The following is a 20,307-nucleotide window of genomic DNA, read 5'->3' as shown; positions in this document are numbered from 1 at the left end:
TTTAATGAAAAATATGGAAAGAGGAAAAGTAATAACTTTGCAACAGAAAAACTCAGGAGACAACACCATAACAAAGTGATCAAGATTAACATTACTAGTAATAAATCATGTTGATATAATTTTGTCTCCTGAAATAATTCAATAAGAAGGGACTAAGATTTGGTGATATCCATCCCTCAAATTCATAACCTCAATCTGCTCATGATAAAAAAAATCAGACGAAACCAAATTGAGGAACATTCTACAATATTCATGACTATTCTTCAAAAGCATCAAGGTCATGAAAGAGAAAGACCAAGAGCTGTCACAGATTGGAAGAGACTAGGGAAACATGACAACTAAGTGCAATGTGATATCCTGGATTGGATCCTGGAACAGAAAAGGGTCAGTATGCAGTAAAGGATTAATCTTGCTCAAAGAAGCTTTGGCTTTTTGTTCCTGGCTCCTAGGAGGTAACCTCTAAGCCCTTGGAATGTCCTGCTTGATAAGAATGTCCTTGGTTACCTGGGGGTCTTCAGCCATGCAGTATCGCTTAACCTCTGGAGGATCTGGAGAATTAAGGTAGGCAATGCAGGCACTCAGTCATGTCTATGTAACCAACTCCCAATAAAAACTCTAGACATGGCTCAGGTAATCTGCCTGGTTGGCAATATTCCATGTGTATTGTCACACATCATTGCTGGTAGAAATAAGCGCTATCTGCATTACTCTACTGGGAGAGTACAACTAGAAACTCTATGTCTGGTGTCTCTTGGACTCTGCCTGATGTGCCTCTTCCCCTTGTTGATTTCAGTGTGTATCCTTTCACTGTAATGAACTGTAACTGTCAGTATAGTGGCTTTTCAGAGTTCTGTGAGTCTTTCTAGTGGATTATTGAATCTGAAGGTGGTCTTTGGGACCTCCAAACTCATAGTCAGTAATAAAATAACAAAGGAAATCTCAATGAAGTATGTAGTTTAATTAACACTATTATTAATTTTGAGAAAATCTATCAGGATTATGTATAATGTTAACATTAGGGGGAGATGACTGATGGGTATATGGGAACACTCTGTTATCTTTATAACTCTTCTGTAAGTATAAAATCATTTTAAAATAAGAAGATATGTAGATAGGTAGTGGAAAAATACATACTTGCTAAAACTGAGAAAAAGAAAAATGGAGTGGCTATTGTAATACAAGAATTTTACCAGAATAGTGTCATTCCATATTGATAAAAGTGTCTACTTAACAAGAGGACTTAACAATCCTAAATGCTTGTGTACTCAATAACAGAGCTTCAAAATAGACAAAGTATAAACTGGTATAACTAAAAGGAGAAATAGAAAAGATATAATTTTAGTTAGAGATTTCAATACCTCTCCCTCAATAATTGATAGAATAAATACAGTAGTCCCCCCTTATCCGTGATTTTGCTTTCCATAGTTTCAGTTACCCACAGTCAATTGCAGTCCAAAAATATCAAAGGGAAATTTCCAGAAATTAAAAATTCATAAGTTTTAAGTTGTAAACAGTTCTCAGTAGCATGATAAAATCTTACACTATCCCACACTGTCCTGCCTGGGAGTGAATCCTCCATTTTTCCAGCATCTTCATGCTGTATATGCTATCCACTTGTTAGTCACTTAGTAGCCATATTGGTTATCAGATCAGAAAAACAGAGTACATAGGGTTCAGTACTATCCATGATTTCAGGCATCCACTCAGAGTCTTGAAACATATCCCCCGTGGATAAGAGGGGGACTACTATATAGGAAAATCTGTAAGTCTATAGAAGGCTTGAACCACACTATCAAAAATCTTGACTTAATTCACATTTATCGATCATGCCATTCAATGATAGTAGAATACATATTCTTTATAAGTATGCACGGAACTTTTTAACAATACAGACCATATTCAGGGCCATAGAGGAAATCTCAGTTAATTTGTAAATATCCAAGTCCTATAAAGTATGTTCTCTGACCACAATGGAATCAAATTATAAATCATAGGGAAAGATAAGTAAAAAATACTCAAATATTTGCATACTGAATAATACACTTCTAAATAACCTATGGGACAAAGAAGAAATCCTAAGGTAAGTTAGGAAGTATTTTGAATGAATGAAAATGTAAAAACAATGTAAAAATATCATTACAATACAGTATCAATGTAAAAATGTAAAAACATCAAAATATATGAGTTGCTACTAAATGAGTGCTTAGAGGATAATTTATATCACTAAAAATTTATACTACAAAAGAAGGAAAATGTCAAAGCAGTGACTGCAGCTTCAACCACAGAAACTAGAAAATGAGCACTTTTTTTTTTTTTGAGACGGAGTCTCACTCTGTCGCCCAGGCTGGAGTGCAGTGGCGTGATCTTGGCTCAATGCAACCTCTGCCTCCCGGGTTCAAGAAATTCTCTTGCCTCAGCCTCCCAAGTAGTTGGGATTACAGGCATGCACCAGCACACCCAGCTAATTTTTGTATTTTTAGTAGAGACAGGGTCTCACCATGTTGGCACAGCTGGTCTTGAACTCCTGACCTCAAATGATCCACCCACCTCAGCCTCCCAAAATGTTGGGATTACAGGTGTGAGCCACCGCGCCCGGCCGAAAATGAGCACATTTAAGTCAAATAAGCAGAAAAAGGAAATAATAAAGAAAAGAGCATAAATCAATAAAATCCAAAATAGAAAAACAATAGAGAAAATCAAGGACACTAAAAGCTTCTTGAGAAAGTCAATAAAATTGAGAAACTGCTAGCCAGACTGATCAGGAGAAAAAAAGTGAAGACATAAATTACTGATATCAAGAATGAGAGAAGAGACATCACTTCCAATTCTACAGATAAAAAGGGGATGTGACAACTTCATGTTCCTAAATTAGACAACTTATGTAAAATAGACAAGTTCTTTGAAATATACAAACAAAGCTTTAGTGAAGAAGAATATGACAACCTGAATAGTTTCCTAACTATTAAGGAATTGAATTTGTAGTTAAAAGCCTTTTCACAAAAGAATTCTAGGACCAAATGACTTCACTGGAAAATTGTATCAAACATTAAAAGGAGGCATAATACCATTTCCACACTAACTCTTTCAGGGGAGGTACCACTTTCCAATTCATTCTGTGAGCCCAGCATTACCCTGATACCAAAAGCAGACAAAGAAAATACAAGAAAAGAAAACTATAGACCAGTATCCCACATGAACATATATGCAAAAATTCTTAACAAAATTTTAGCAAAGTGAATCTAGTGAAATATAAAAATGGTAGTACATCATGACCAAGGAGAGTTTAATTCCAGGAATACTAAATCTATCAATAGTCAATGTAATTCAAAAAATTAACGAACTAAAAAAGAAAAACTATATGATAATCTTGATGGAGAAAAAACATTTGACAAAATCTAACACCTATTCCAGATAAACTATCAACAAACTAGGAGTAGAGGCAACTTCATCAACCTGATAAAGATCATGTATGAAAAACATATAGCTAATATCATACTCAATAGTGAAAGACTAAATGTTTTCTTCTGAAGATCAAGAAAAGGGCAAAGATATACACTCTGACCACTTCTATTCAACATTATATTGTAGGTTTTAGTCAATGCAATAAGACAAAAAAAAAGAAAGAGCGCCTATAGTGGAAAGGAAGAAGTGAAACTATCACACTTCACAGATGACATGATTGTCTGTGTAGAAAAGCTTACAGGATTTACGAAATTACTAGAAATAATAAGTGAGTTTAGCAAGGTTATCGTATACAAGATCAACACATAAAAGTGAATTATATTTCTAAGTACTAGCAAAGAAATATTGGAAATTGAAATTTAAAAATAACTAGTACCATTCAAAAGCATAGATATGAATTATTTAGAGATGAATTTGACAAGATATGTCTAAGGCTTGTACACTTGAAAACTACAAAGCACTTTTTTTTGAGACGGAGTCTCGCTCTGTCGCCCAGGCTGGAGTGCAGTGGCACAATCTCTGCTCACTGCAAGCCCCGCCTCCCGGGTTCACGCCATTCTCCTGCCTCAGCCTCCCGAGTAGCTGGGACTACAGGCGCCCGCCACAACGCCCGGCTAATTTTTTGTATTTTTAGTGGAGATGGGGTTTCACCGTGCTAGCCAGGATGGTCTCGGTCTCCTGACCTCGTGATCCGCTCGCCTTGGCCTCCCAAAGTGCTGGGATTACAGGCGTGAGCCACCGCGCCCAGCCACTACAAAGCACTTCTAAGAAAAATTAAAGACCTAAATAAATGGAATGATATATCCTGTTTATGGATATGAAAACAATGTAATTAAGATGTCAATTCTCTCCATATAGATCTATGAATTCAGTTCAATCTCAAAATCCCTGCAGGCTTTTAATAGTAACTGACAAGGTGATTCTAAAATTTATACAGAAATTCAAAGAAAAACCAGAATAGCCAAAACATCTGTGAAAAAGAGGAATAAAGTTAGAGGATTTGCATGATCTGACCTCAAGACTTATGAAGCTACAGCAAAGAGTAATGCTACAGTAGTACAGAAGCTACAGTAATGGTGTAGTACTGGCAGTAGTGGTACTGGCATAATAGAAAACTAAAGCAGAAATAGAACCAACCAATTAATTTTTTGATAAATGTATCAAGGCAATCAATGCATTATCATTTTCAACAAATGGTTCTGGAACAACTGCACAGCCATATGCAAAACAAAATCAACCTAAATCCTTATCTTTGGAAAGGATTTACATCATATACAAAATTAATAAAAATGGATTAGGTAACCAAATATAAGAGCCAATATTATAAAACTTCTAGAAGAAAGCATAAATCTTTTAAAAAAACTTTTATCTTAATGACCTTGAGCTTTGCAAAAATTTATTAACCACGACCAAAAAAGCATGAACTATAAAAGAAAACAAAAATGAATTGAGCTTGCTAACATTAAAAACTTTTGGTCCTCTGTTATTTAAATGAAAAGGCAAACCTAGAAGAAACTGTTTGCAAAATATACATCCAACAAAGGACATATATCTAGGATATATAAAGAACACTTACAACTCAATAATAAGACAAATAACTGAGCTTACAAATGGGCAAAATATTTAAAAAGATACATCAACCAAGATGGTATACAGATGGTACATAAACACAAGAAAAGATGCTCAACAGCATTAATTATTAGGGAAGTGTAACTTAAAACCACAGTGAAATACCACTACACCCCCATTAAATGACTAAAATTAAAAATAATAATCATATCCAATGAAGCAACTGCAGCACTTATATACTGCTGGTTAAAATGTAACATAGTACAACCACTTTGGAAAGCAGTTTGACAATTTCTTAAATAATTAAGTATATACCTACCATATGACTAAGCCATTCACTCCTATGCATTTACTCAAGAGAAATGAAAACTATGTCCACACAGACTTGTAAACAAATGTTCACATCAGTTTTATTTGTAATAGCCAAAAGCTGGAAATACAAATTTCCATCAAAACATGAATGGATAAACAAATTCTGGTATGTCCATATAATGAAATAACACTTAGCAATAAAAAGGAATGAACAAGACGCATATAACAACCTGAATGAATCTCAAACTTATTATGCTGAATGGAAGGAGCCAAACAAGAGTACCTATAGTATTATTCCATGTGTATAAAATTGCAGGAAATGCAAACTAATCTATAACAATAGAAAACAGATCCATGATTGCCTGTGGATGTGGGAAGAATGTGGGGAAAGAGGGCTGAATGACAAAGAGGCATAAGGAAACTTTTTTGGGGTGATTGATATGTTCTTTATTTGTACTGTCATGATGGTTGGAAAGGTGCACACGTCAAAACTCATCAAATTGTACACTTTAAACAAGTTCCACTTTTTGTATGCTAATTCTACCTCATTGGAACTGTAAAATATGTTTTGGGGACAATGGGAGAAATTTGGAAATGGACTGGAAATATCATAGAGTTAGATTGATAATGATATCCCAGGTATGTGGGAGAATGTCCTTATTTTTAGGAGATGAATGCTCAATTATTTATGGGTATAATGTTATATCTATAACTCACCACTGGTATTTCAGGAAAAATTACATATAAATTGTTAAATCTAGATGGATGTTATATAGGTTGTAATGTGTTTTCAATATTTCTACATGATTGAAAATACACATAATTAAGATGTGAGGGAAATAATGTTATATCATTTTATTGTCCATCCTATTCTTCGGGTGTATATATATATATATACAATCTTTATTAACCTGGAATGCAACCAAATCTTCTCTGGGAAAGTCTCCAGGGAGGGAGACATTCTCTATCTTTACTATCCTGGAATGTAAATAAATCTGAGCAAATTGCTTGTTAATGTCTAAACAGGAAGAACATGAGATTCAAGCAGAATTGTCTCTGAAGACAAGGCTAGAGTCAATCACACAAAACTGAAAAGAATAATGATGTGAAATGAATGTTGATTGGTAGAAAATGAATGTAGAAGATGACAAAGACATCTTACATATGCATAATTGATGTCCCTGAAGAAGAGAAGAAATGGATCAGAAAAAATGTTAAGCAAAATAAAGCTTCCTTGAAATGAATAACTGGAATGGCTCACTGTAACTCAGGTAAAATTAATACACAAAGATCAGGACCAAAGCATATGCTTCCATAGATCCTTAACTTCAAGAATAAAAAAAGAATCATATGGTAGAAAGGCACATTATATACAAGAAAAAAGAGAGCAAGTTTGTCTAAGACTTCTCAATAACATCACTCAATTTTAGAAGAGCAGCATCTACCAAATTCTCAGGAAAAGAAAGTTCAAATATGTCAATCAGGGAAGCATAATAACTATGAGTATTATGGAATAAGGGATGCATGCACAATTTATAGAAGTAGCTGGGGAAGGTTTAGAAGGGGGAGTTAGAAGACTAAAGAAATCACTAAACCAGCCCTTTTGAGACATTAGCATGGGTGGATAAATCAGAGCTTTCAGGAAAATCTGAGAAGCCGGGCACCTCTAGCTGCTGATGTGGGACTGCCAAGAGAAGCTGATGGAGAAGTCCATGAGAAGCTTTTGTGAGCCTGCAGCCAAGCATCTGTTGGTAGACCTGGGGCTACTGTTGGTCAGTAGGGCTGGAAGATGGAAAGAAGGGCTGGATATAGAGTGGAAGATAGGAAAAATTGGAACCTGCTGGGTACCTCTGCATCTGTCCTCACTGTCTCTAATTTCAAAGACTTTCACAGCAATAGTTGCTCCTTCCCTTTGGCCTTCCAAATCTCATGTAATTTCTACTTTAGCCAACTCTTATTTCTCAGTATAACCCAAACGACAGAATAATCTAGTCCAATGGCTTGATATTTTTCTATGAGAAAAATTGCTTCATGGTGAAGTAACACTACCTGAATTCAGAAATTCCTCTGAGTTTGCTCAATTGCTTTGTTTAAATTTACTTCCAAAATAGCATTCATCAAAGCCAACAACAACCTCTGTGTCATAAAATCAAGAACCAATTTTCCATCCTCATACGAATTGATGTCTAATTTGGACAAGTCCTCCATTAAAACACTCATTGGAAACACTGTTCTCTATGAGCCCCTTGCTCACCTGGTATGTTTTTACCTCTCTGGCTGCTCCTTCTCATTATCTTCTATAGACATATCCTTCTCGACCCAAAGCACAAGCTTTGGTCTTAGGCCTGCTTTTCCTGTTACTCCCCACATTTTCTTTAGATAGTTGGATGACACTAAGATGCCGGAAACAAGCTCTCAAATCCCACCTCAGTGTCCCAAGCACAGAGAGTTGTAGGGGTACCTATGTGGGCTCAGGAAGTGAGGTGTATCTAATACTCATTAAGAAATTCTCTCCATGCATAGTTCTAAGAGCTCTACACAATATGCATTAACTTCTTGTTAATGAACTGTGTACCTGCAAAAAAGATACGTGGAAATCCTAATCCCCAGAACCTCAGAATACAATTTTATCTGGAAATAGAGTACAGAGGTAATTAAGTTAAAATGGGGCCATTAAAGTGAACCCCAATCCAATATAGTGTCCTTACAAAAGGGAAAATTTGGAAACAGAGCCAGACACACAGAAGGAACATGATGTGAAGAAACACAGGGAGAAAACAGCCATCTGACAGGAATAATGCATCTATAAGCCAAATAACACCTGAGGCTCTCAAAAGCTAGGACAGTGGCATGGAACAGTTCCTTCCCTAGCACCTTCAGAAGGAGCATGACCCTGCTGACACCGTGATTCGGATCTCCAGCCTCAAGAACTATGAGACAATTTCTGCTGTTTTAGGCTGCCCAATTTGTGGTACTTTGTTATAGCAGCCCTAGGAAAGAAATACGCTTCTTAGTCAAATCTATGATAGGTGCTAGTGTGTACATCTTTTATAGATGAAAACCATCAGGACAGAGAGGTTAACTAACCTTCCCAAGGTTACATAAACTAGTAAATTGGTAGAGCCAGGATTGAAACCCTGGCAGATGGGTTCCTGAGCCTATCTACCTAACCACTATGCAAACTATCTTTTAATATTTTTAACAGCATTGTTCCCAGTGACAAAAAAGGGTTGAAAATGGGAGTGAATAAATTTTAACAATGCAAATAGTTTAATACATTATTGTATATCCACCCCATAAACTATCATGCAACCATTCAAAAGAAATATTGTTGAATAATAATAAAGCAAGCTGCAGAGATGGTTGTATGTTATGATCCCATTTTTGAAAATCAAAGGAGGAAACAATCTTATATAACTTCTGATTACAAGCATGGGAACGTATGTATGTCTATATATAATTATGAGCACAGAGCAGAGATTAAAACATGAAAGTGTTCACAGTAGTTTATTAGTATTGGTCATCTGTTAGGGAAGAACAGTGGAGGAAGAAATGCAATAAATAATGAATGTATCAGTTAGCTTTTTGCTGGGTTGTTATCATGCCGCCCAAAACTTAGTGACTTAAAACAATTAACGTTTTAATCCATTATTCTGGTAGTTGTTTGGGATGGCTGGGATGGATGGCAGAACCTTCCTAATCTGGGCCAGTGTATTATTAACCTATTACTGGGTAACAAATTACCCTAAAATTTAACAACTTAAAACAACATTTATTGTCTTGCAGTTTCTGTGGGTCAGGAATTCTTGTGGCTCAAAAGATGCCTCTGGCTGAAGGTCTCTCATGAGTCAAGCTATCTGGCTTACAGTCAAGCTATTTGGCTGTGGTCCTTATCTAAAGGCTAAACTGGGGGAGGATATGCTTCAAAGTTCACTCATGTGTGCCTTTCCACAGGGCTATCTCATGATGTAGCAGCAGGTTTCCCCTATGATGAGCCATCTGAGAGAGTAAGCAAGCACCTAAAATGGAAGCCACAGTCTTTTTGTAACTAATCTTGGACATGACGTCCCATTACCTCTGCCTCATTCTATTCACTAGAACCAAGTCACTAATTCCAGTCCAAACTCAAGAGGAGGGGATTATATAAGAGTGAGAATACCAGGAGGTGGGGATCATTCAGGGTCATCTCAGAGACTGCCAGCCAAAGTTGCCTTGACCAAGACTGGATGCCTAGGATAGCTTCATTCATATGTCCGGCAGTTGAAAATCTGGTTGGTGTAGGGTATCTCAACTGGGATGGCTGGTCTTTGCTCCATTACTGCTCCATGTGATCTTTCTCATTTTCCAACAGCACAGTTCAGGCTTTTCCACACATGGGTTCAGGATTCCAAAGAGCTGCAAAAGTGGGCAAGCCTCATTGTGCAGGCACGTCTCAAGCCTCTGCTTGTATCATACTTGTTAATGTCCCATTGGCCAACAAAATAGCCAAGCTCAGTTGCAGGGCTGAAGAAATAGATTCTACCTCTTGATGGGCGAAGTGGGAAAGTCACACTGAAAAGGGCACATATTCTGATAGTAGGAGACAATGGAGACTGTCCAGACTTCTAGTTTCTGCCTAGCATGTAGACATCTGGAAAGAACACTGCTCCCATCTTTATAACAAGAACAAAGCTGGGTAATCTGCAAAAACATAAGTTTTCTCGAACCCATCAGAGAGCTAAGATTACAGAGCAACCAACTAGCTTGAAATATAATAAAAGACAAGTGCCTCTCCTGGGCCATCTGTGGTACAGCAGGAAGGAAGATGAGGCCACTATACAAGCAGTAAGAATTCATCAAGAATTTTTAATGAATTGCTAAAGGCTGAGTGTGGGAGACTCATGAGAGCTGTAGACGTAAGGGTAGTTGGTCTCTACTTGCAGGCTCTTCTCCATAGTCATCCACTGAGTGCTCTCAAGAAACACGGGGACAAAGAAGAAGATTGGAGAAAGCCTACCTCCGTGGGGTAGGCCTGCAAGGGGGCTGCTGCTAATATAGAAATGGCACAAAGCTCCAATGAAACCCTACTCCCCTACAGAACAAAATCCTTAAGCCACTAAAAGAAGTGCAGCAAACCCTGTTGCCCTCAGGACACAGGTCAAGATTCACTGTGACTAGAGTGAGGGAAATGGAAAACAAAAAATTCCACCCATGATAAAAGGGCAGGAAATCATCCTGGGCCCAGATCATTAAAGGCCTTCTACCAGTGGAAGAGGGCAGGATCACTAAAAAATCCCACCCTCAAGACCCAGGGATTCATGGCCTGACAAAAACTGAGGCTGGCCCAGGACAACCCCTGCCCCCCAACTCACCAGGTCAGCAAGAACCAAGTAATAACAGTTGTCTACTACTAACATAGAGGCAACAACATGGAGAGAGACCCTCCCTGAGATGCAGGCACACAGGAAAGGCCTACAGGCCTAAAGGCAAGTGTGGTCTGGGAAAAATAAAAATTCTCTGGGCAAACCAGTGCCTACCTCAAGCATAAGATAACAATAGAGGAATTTTAAGTCTATGGTACAGCAAAGGTAACACTGGCAACAAAGAAACACAAACTCAGCCCAACTCCTGATTAGATGGATTCAATCTCCCCATGCTAATGGCCTATCAAAAGGGCAACCATGGCTATTTCCAGGAATAATTACTATTTACCTCAGTTTCTACTATCCTACATACAACATCTGTGACATTCAGCCAAAAATTATTAGATGCAAAAGAGCAAGAGAAGACAACAACAGACCTAGACTCAGTTGACCTAGTAGTTGGAACTATCAGACAAGGAGTTAAAAATTATTAATATGTTAGAGGGTATTATGGGCTGAATGTTTGCATCCCCCCCAAAATTCATATGTTAAAATCCTAATCCTCAATGTGATGGTATTGGGAGGTGGAGCCTTTGGGAGGTAGTTAGGTAATGTGGGTGGAGACCTCATGAATGGGATTGGTGCCCTTATAAAAGGGATCCCAAAGAGTTCTCTAGCTGTAGACATGGGAAAATACAAGGAGAAGTGAGCAGTTTGCAACCTTGAAGAGGGCCGTCACCAAGACCTAACCATGCTAGATTCTGATCTCAGACTTCCAGGCTCCAGAACTGTGAGGAATAAATTTCTGTTGTTTATAAGCCACCAAGTCTATGGTGCTTTATTATAGCAGCTCAAACTGACTAAGACAAAGGGTAGAGGGGAAAACATGAACATGAATGAAAAGATGGGGAATTTCAGCAGATATATGAAAACTGTAAGAATCAAATGGAAATATTAGAAATAAAAATAAAACATAACTGAGTTGAAGAATGCCTTCAATGGGCTCATCAGTAGACTTGACAAAGCCAGGGTAAGGGAAAAAACATCAGTGAATTTGAAGATAGATCAATAGAAATTATCCTAACTGAAACACAAAGAGAAATAAAGACTGAAGCAGGACACATATATAGGGATGAAGACATCTGTAGCATTTTTCTACCTAACACTGTGTGTCTTCTGGTCACAAATTATTCACATTACCACCCCATGCAAAATATGTTCACCCCTATTCCAGGACCTCCAAATTTCTCATCCAAAATTGTGGCATCAAGCTCCAATCCAGAATCTCAAGTCTTCTGTATCAGGTTCAGTTGTGGCTGAGGTTCCTAGGGTACAATTTTTCAGTTTCTTGATCCAGATACCTGTGAGCTAAATGACAAGTTACATGCCCCCCAACACACACCCAATATATACAATGGTGGGATAGGTACAGGATAACTGTAATAGACACTCCCATTCAAAAAGAGGAGGACGACGAGGCACATATCAGTCACTGTTCCATAACAATTCTGAAATCCCACAGAGCAAATGTTGTCAGTTCCCTTGGCTCCAGGGGCAGATAATGTTTCTTGATTAGGGCACAGTTCTCCCTGGGAACGGCTCCCCAGCCCATTTTAATATATTGTTCTTGGGTCTTCCCTCTGAGATGCCCTTCATTTTCCATAAGAAATGGACCATGTTTGCATCTGAGTAACTTTCTCAGCTTGTATCCTATTCATAGAAGTTAGGGAGGGGAATCCAGAGGCCACTTTTCATTTTGAACTGTTTCAGTCCCTGGAAGTCCAACCTGGAGGTAGTTTTACTAGTAAAACTCTATTAAAAACTTTGTGAGTTTTTCCTATGAATCTGGTTTGGATCTACTCCTTTCCCCAAATGCCACATCAGCATTTCTTTTCAAGATAGGTCTCTCTCCACTTTGAGTAGTATGTCAGGCTTCTATGGGACAACATCATGATTTTTAGAAGCCCTTAAGTTTAGCTGAGATGGTCTCCTAAGCACCAACTGAACTATTTCACACATTGTAATAAAGAGTCTTACAGACACAACCATGATTTGATCTTTACCCTGAGGCCATTTTTTACCTTGAGAATAGTTAGACAGCTGGAGAGACTAGCGATGTGAAACCATTATTTTTTCAACCCAGCAATCCTTGGCTTTTCCGTATTTCTTCTGAATTCTGCTTGCCAAAGAAACAGTTATTTCTTTAGTTCATTTCTCTCTTTCTGTATCTTATCATATGCAGCTAAAAGAAGCAAATTGATACTTCCCATATTCTGCTGCAAATCTCCTTAGCCAGATCCACCAGTTCGTTTGGTCCATTCTCTATCTTCCCACAGAGTATGGTGACGACTGTTTTTCTATATTTTTCCCTACTAAATAACATGGGTTGCCATCTATCCAACCTTTGTTATTTGAGGAAAAAGTTTTCCTCACTGTTTTTCCAGTTTCTTTGTGCCACTCAGACCCAAAGCCAATGACACATGTCATGTTTTGGTCCACTATGCCCCCTCCCCCAAACATATACTTTCAAATATTACTTAGCATTTTCTGTACAACAAACTACCCCCAAAACTTATGTTGCTTAAAACTGTAATCATTTTATTTATCTCACAATTCTGTAAATCAGCTGGAATAACTGGTATGGCTCTTCTGGGCTAGGCTGGCTCAGCTGGGGCTAGAGGTCTTGGAAAACCTCACTCCCAATTCTGACAATTGGCAGGCTACTTGGTCTAAGGGGCCTCAGCAAGGCTGGCTCACCACTGCTCCATGTGGTGGCTCCTCACCCCCTTGTAGGGCAATTTGAGATTCTTCAGGTTTGCAAAGAGCAGCAAGAGAGGGTAAGCTTCAAGGCAGGCTTTGCACACTTCTCAAGCTTCTTATTGATTCTCTTTGCTAATTTCCATTGGCCAAAGAAAGTCACATGGCCAGGTTCAAAGTCAAGTAGTAGACAAAGAGACGCTACTTGGGATGGGAGGAATCTGTGGCTACTTTGCATTGTACCACAATGAAAGAAAACAAGATACTATGTCATGGAAACCAGTACGAATGACAGGATTATATTTGTGTGTTCTTATAAAATTATATCTGCAGATATGTGTATATATAAAACCAAAGTGACTTTTAAATTGTGGATTCACTTGATAGAAATATTCAATAAGAAACATATTTGATAGACATATTCAGTAAGAAACATTTGATGGACATAATTATTCTAAATTTGAAAAAAATGTAATATTCCTCCTGTTATGCACTGTGTTCTGCCACAGATACCCTATAGAACTGACAGTAGGTCTACTCATCAGTTATATTATTTTGCTGCACTACCTTTCATTTTGTTATCACTTTAAATTGCTTAATAAAACACAGTAAACCTGACCATCATTTACATAATTTTGCACTGTCCTTCCTATAAAGAATTTGGTAACAATTTAACTTATAATACTTTCTATAGGAAGGCTTTTCCTAACACACCAAACTGACAACATTTTTCCCAGTATGACTTTTACTATATTTCATGAGGCTGTGCAAATTCTCTCTCCTTCAATACATTTTTAAGAGAGTTTCTTCTGAATAATTTTTTTCCATCTCAAGTGAGATAGCCTGATGCTTTTCCTTATACAACACATTCATATAGGATCTGTCTTGGATGAATTTTATAATATATAGTTAGACCTGACTTTTGTCAGCCTTATAAGGCTCTCATTTTCAAGAAACAGGATTACTTTCATGTATGAATATTGCGATGCATACTGAGAACTGATTTCTGGGTGAACCCCTTTCCACAGTCACTGCATTTATACGGTTTATCTCCAGTATGAATTGTCTGATGTTTATTGAAATTTGACCTATCAGTGAAGGCTTTCCCACATTCTGCACATATATATGGTTTCTCCCCTGTGTGAATTCGTTGATGTACTTTGAGATGTGGTTTCTTGGAGAAGGATTTCTCACAGTCAGGACATTTATAAGGCTTCTCTGTAGTATGAATTCTCTGATGTGTAATCAACTCTGACTTCTGGATGAAGGCCCTCCCACAATCAGCACAAACATAGGGTTTCTCTCCAGTGTGAATGGTCTGGTGTTTATTGAAATTTGACCTGTCGGTGAAGGCCTTCCCACATTCAGCACATATATAAGACTTTTCTCCAGTATGAGACTTCTGGTGAGTATTGAGATTTGACCTGTTGGTGAAAGCCTTCCCACATTCAGTGCATATATAGGGTTTCTCTCCTGTGTGAATTCTCTTATGCATCTGGAGTTGTGACTTAGAAGGGAAAGATTTCCCACAGTCACTGCATTCATAAGGCTTCTCTCCAGTATGAATTCTTTGATGTGCAATCAAGTGTGCCTTCTGGATGAAGGCCTGCCCACATTGAGTACAGATATAGGACCTCTCTCCTGTATGAATTCTCTGATGCATCCTGAGTGTTGATTTTTGGGTAAAGGCTTTCCCACACTCACTGCATTTGTGATGTCTCTCTCCAGTGTGAATTTTCTGATGTATATTGAGGGCTGAGTTCAGGGAGAAGCCTTTACCACATTCACTGCATTCAAAGAGTTTTTCTCCAGTATGAGTTGTCTGATGCCTGAGTAGAGATGACACCTGGAAAAATGATTTCCCACATTCATTGCATTTATAGGGTTTCTCTCTAGTATGAGTTTTCTCATGCATAATTAATTCTGAATTCTGAATGAAGGCCTTCCCACATTTAGTACATATGTAGAGTTTTTCATCTCTATGAACTCTCAGATATATACTGAGTAGTGGCTTCTGTGTAAAAACATTTACACATTTGCTAAGCTCATGAGGTTTTTCCACAGTATGAATTTTCTGAGGAGCAAAGAAATGTGACCTCTGGGTGAAGATCTTCCCAAATTCAGTACATGTGTTTGCTTTCTCTCCAATGGGAAATTTCACATTTTGACTGAGTGAGTGTTTGAGGCTGAGGACTTTTCCACATTGATTACGTTCACAGAACTTCACTCCTGTATGTGTATTTTCATGGTGACTATAAGAAGAGCTCTGGGTAAAAACTTGACCATGCCCAATAGTTTTATCCAGGTTCTTTGCTGCATTGCTTTTATTATGAATATGTAAGTCTAAATTATGCTTAAAACTCTTCCCAAATGAATCACGTTTATGGGGTCTTTTCTGTGAAAGAATGAGATTTGGGCTTGGATGAACAAATTTTCCAAAGTCTTTATATTCATAATCCCACTCTGTATTCAATATTTTCTTATTGAGGAAAGTAGTGCGACTCAGAAGTTTGTTGTGTTTTTCCTGACATCTCTTTATCTGTTCAGCATCTTGCCACAATTCTTCTAAAATAGAGTATAATGAATCATCTCTTGTATCTTCACTCTCCATTTCACTATGAAATGTAGATTTCCCAGAAATTCTCCTCTGGGAAGGCTTAATTCCAAATTTCCCATCTAAAAAGAGAAAGAAAAAGTAAAATTGACACAAACAATAGACCTCAAGAGATTAAAAGGTACACATAAGCTAATACAAACTGAACACATGGAAATCAGTAAATCTCATGATAACAATGATGACAGGAAATACATATATAGCACTTTTATGTGCCAAACTCTTACATGACACTTACAATATTCCAGGCACCATTCTAAGAAACATATGTAGTCACGCATTGCTTGACAACAGGGATACAGTCTGAGAAAGCTGTCATTAGGCAATTTCGTTGTGCAAACATCATAGAGTATACAGTACTTATAAAAACCCAGATGGTATAACCTACTACACATCTAGGCTATATAGTATAGACTATTGCTCCTATGCTACAAACCCATATAGCATGTGACTGTACTGAATACTGTAGGCAACTATAATACAATAGTAACTATTTGTGTATTTAAACATATCTAAACATAGAAAAGGTAATGCATTGCACTACAACGCAGCAATAGCCATGATGTAAGTAGGTGACAGGAATTTTTCAATTTCATTACAATCTTAAGTCACTCAATATCATTATGTGGTACATGACTGTATATATGAACTCATTTAATCCTTTCAGAGGTCCTATGAGGTATCTACTATTACTATCCACCTTTTGTAGTAAGAAAAGTGAAGCTCATGACAGTTACATAATTTGCCATAAAACATGGTTATTAAGTGTTGGAGGCTGGCATTCAACATAAGCAGTCTAGTTCTATTTTGGTAGGAAGTTTGGCTATTAGGTAGGGTGGACAGAAGACTGATAATACAAGAGTTTTCAGGGGAAAGATCTAGGAGGGCCTAGGCTTGGAGTTTAAGTCCTCATTAGCTTTCAATTCTTTTTTTTTTTCCACTAATAGATGATACTTATATTGAATCCTGGTATGTGTACAAGTCCAAAAATGCATACACATGTATCTTCTTGCCTAAATATTAAATATAACCATCAGCTTACTTCTGACATTGTGTTGAAGAGTGAGAACCCTGATTGACAAGGATGAGTGTTCACACTTTGAATCTTGCTCTCTGCAACAACTCTTCTCGATGGGTTTCAATTCTTTCAATTCTGTGGGGCTTCTAATATAGGTAGGTCCTTTGCTATGTGCTTGAAGGTTTTCCTCATAGGGACTAGAGGTGCATATGTCTTACTTTGTTGACACCACACTGTTCTCCTAACAAGCAGTGCTTGTAAAAGATAACAAAAAATGTTTATCGAATTTAATAGAGGGGGTGATAACTACAAATTTAAGTGGTCATATTACTGTCTTTCATGGAGCTGGCTCAATACATAGTGAAGAATGAATATGATCAAAATACAATAAATGAATGAATTTTACTTCACCTTGATGCAAAATTCTCCATATTTTTCTTTTCTTTATTCGTTTTGAAATAGGGTCTCACTCTGTTACCCAGGCTGCTGGAGTGCAGTGGTACAATCATAGCTCACGGCAGCCTTGTACTCTTGGGCTCAAATGATCCTCCTGCCTCAGCCTCCCAAGTGTTGGGGACCATGCCCCACCAAGCCAGCTAATTTTTACATAATTTGTTTTTAGACATGGGGTCTCACTATGTTGCCCAGGCTGGTCTCAAACCCCTAGCCTCAAGCCATCCTCCTGCCTCAGCTTCCTGAGTAGTTGGGATTGCAGAACTATTTTTTTTCTTTTATAATAAATGCTCTGCTATTTATACTCATTTTCAATTCTAAATCCTCATTAATCTTGCTTATCAGCAAAAATCCAAAATTTATGTGATAAAAATAATGTATTCATGTCTATAAAAATATTGTAGTCATAGCCATCCTAACCTATACAAACAATAAATAGATGTCTATACTCCAACTCTACATCCAGGTGTAATTGTTTTCTTGGACCTACATTATATATATATCTAACAAAAAATAGCAGAAAAGACAAGTCATCTCTGGTAGAGACTGAAAGCTACCCACTAGAATCTGTTTCCCCATTCTTTTGCATTTAACAGAGTAGCATCCAGGCATATGGATGCCCAGTCATAGAGCATTTCTTAGCCTCCTTTGAAATTAGTGTGGCCATGTGACAATGTTCTCATCAAGAGAATTTGAGAGAAAATGATGGTGCCACTTTCAGATGGGAGCACTGAGACCACAGGCATGTTTTTTCCACACCCGCTTCTACCTTCTTGCTTACTAAAACCTGGACTTGGCAGAAACACAGAGTCAAGCACGCAGATCCCACAAAAATTCTAAGAGATGGAGTAATGTGTGTTGGACGGAGCTTGGATTCCTGAACAATCATGAGCAATGAGGTTTCCTATAAGAGGGAAATACAATTCCTTACTATTTTAGTCACTATATTTGACAATCTAGTGCTACAAATTAGTATTAGCATAATTCATACATTATTCTTGCCCAGAGTGGGAATTACAGATGTTTCCATTCCTAGTACAGTGCATGAGACATACTAGATTATTTGTATTCTCACACATCTGGCTTTAATTTATTCTGGAGATACTAAGCACTGGATTCCTAGGCATGGTTTCAGAAGCAGTTCTACTTTTTACTTTATTTAAATTATAAATCCCTTGCTGTACCAGACAATTATTTTTTATATCACTAGTACCAATGTTCATCGTAAAAAATTTGCTCCTGCAATAAAAAGCTTCTTTATACCTCTCCTGAGCCCCCGATTCTATGAACAGTACGTAAATGAAGAGTCATCAGTCTAGAAAAAAGAGCTGCTCACGTGAGCTTACATTCTACTTGTCACACACAAAGATGCCTCAAAAGAGTCCAGTTTATTTTCAAATTAAAGGACATATTCATGTCCTCCTTCCCCAATAAGCCTGCTTAGCATTTTCTTTTATGCCATTAAAAAAGATATATGTGCTTCATCAAGCAGTTTAAGAATTTTTACTTAGAAAACTAATCTAATCATATTGCTAGTAAGTTTTTTTCTTCTGAATGTCAAAAGCAGGCACTCTCTATGCTATTCATTTTGCTAATCCCTGTAATAGACTCCTAATTATAACAGAAACACAATGTGTAAGAGGATAAACTTTTAAATATTTGGTGCCATTGTGTTTACTTTCCAATAACAATCTTCATTGAATTCCTCTCAGTATAATTTTTTAAAATCCCTCTAAAACACAGCCAAATTCTATTCTTATCCCCCACAAATTCAGTTAGTTAATATTGGTAAGTATTTTCTTCATGCTCAACATTTGAATGATGAAAATAAGATACGAGCTCTTATTTTCAGAGACTTTCAAAAATTAATGGGGGCAAAAGCATCTGGGACATGGGGAAACAGAAATGGGGAAGAATAATAAATAATGGAGTAATAAATCTGGAGTAGGTAAGGGCCATTTCATGGAATAGATGAAAGCCTGAACACAAAAGGAAAATGTCTATATACCTGGACAGGCAGAGCACAAAATAATAAAAAGCCCAGATACACAGACACACTTCATATATGACAGGCATTAAAGACCAGGCGAACAATTTGAAGTAAGCGTAAATTAAGGAAACTGTACAGATAAAATTTTAAACTGGGAATAATGGTAATCTTATAGATGGCACTGAGAGAAAAGTTATTAGTCATGTGTTATATAATATGGAGTAACTGTAAGATTACTTCATGAAGCTAATGGCAAAGATAAATGCAATGTCTTAGGTAATGAAATCTATCAGTAGCATTTCAAAGATTAACTAGAAACAAGAATGGAATCTGCAGCTTCCATTAGGAACAGAATAATCCAAGCATAAGAAAATACAGACCTGTTTTGGAGTGATGTTACTGCAACTAAGATGAGAGGCTAAGTAGCATTCTTTAAAAAAGAAAAAATAGGAATTGCAGAGTGATTAGTAAGAAAAGACAGCTAAGAGGGAAGAAACAAGAAACAGCAGAATCTGACAAAATTTGGAATGTGAGGATTCCTGATTTGGGTAATGATGATGCCAATTCCTCCCATATTGAGGATGAATAAAGTAGAATATTCAATGGGAATTGTGTGGTATGCAGGTAAGTAAGTACTAGAGCACAATTATAATACAGCACCTAGTGGTGTCAACATGGAAGTCATCAGAATACAAATAAAAACCTTAAGTGTTCCAAATGGAAGACCCCTTTGAGTTAATTACTATTAGAACAGATATCCTGAAGACAGTAAATGGTACCCCTAGCTAGT

General features: G+C 37.3%; 1 protein-coding gene across 2 annotated transcripts in view; it reads right to left on the bottom strand.

Annotated features, from left to right (window-relative positions):
• Positions 1-5,416: 5,416 nt before the first annotated feature.
• Positions 5,417-20,307, bottom strand: part of LOC129024771 (zinc finger protein 81) — a 99,659-nt gene continuing 84,768 nt past the window's right edge. For both annotated transcript variants that reach the window (XM_054471969.2, XM_054471968.2), the window contains exon 5: positions 5,417-16,118. In XM_054471969.2, coding sequence (XP_054327944.1) covers positions 14,410-16,118 — 1,709 coding nt within the window. In that variant the 3' untranslated portion in view covers positions 5,417-14,409. The remainder of the gene's footprint in view (positions 16,119-20,307) is intronic.

Source organism: Pongo pygmaeus, chromosome X, assembly GCF_028885625.2.
Source record: "Pongo pygmaeus isolate AG05252 chromosome X, NHGRI_mPonPyg2-v2.0_pri, whole genome shotgun sequence".
Taxonomy (NCBI): Eukaryota; Metazoa; Chordata; class Mammalia; order Primates; family Hominidae; genus Pongo; species Pongo pygmaeus.
The sequence above is the reverse complement of the archived record's forward strand: the minus strand, read 5'-3'. Positions and strand labels throughout refer to the sequence as shown.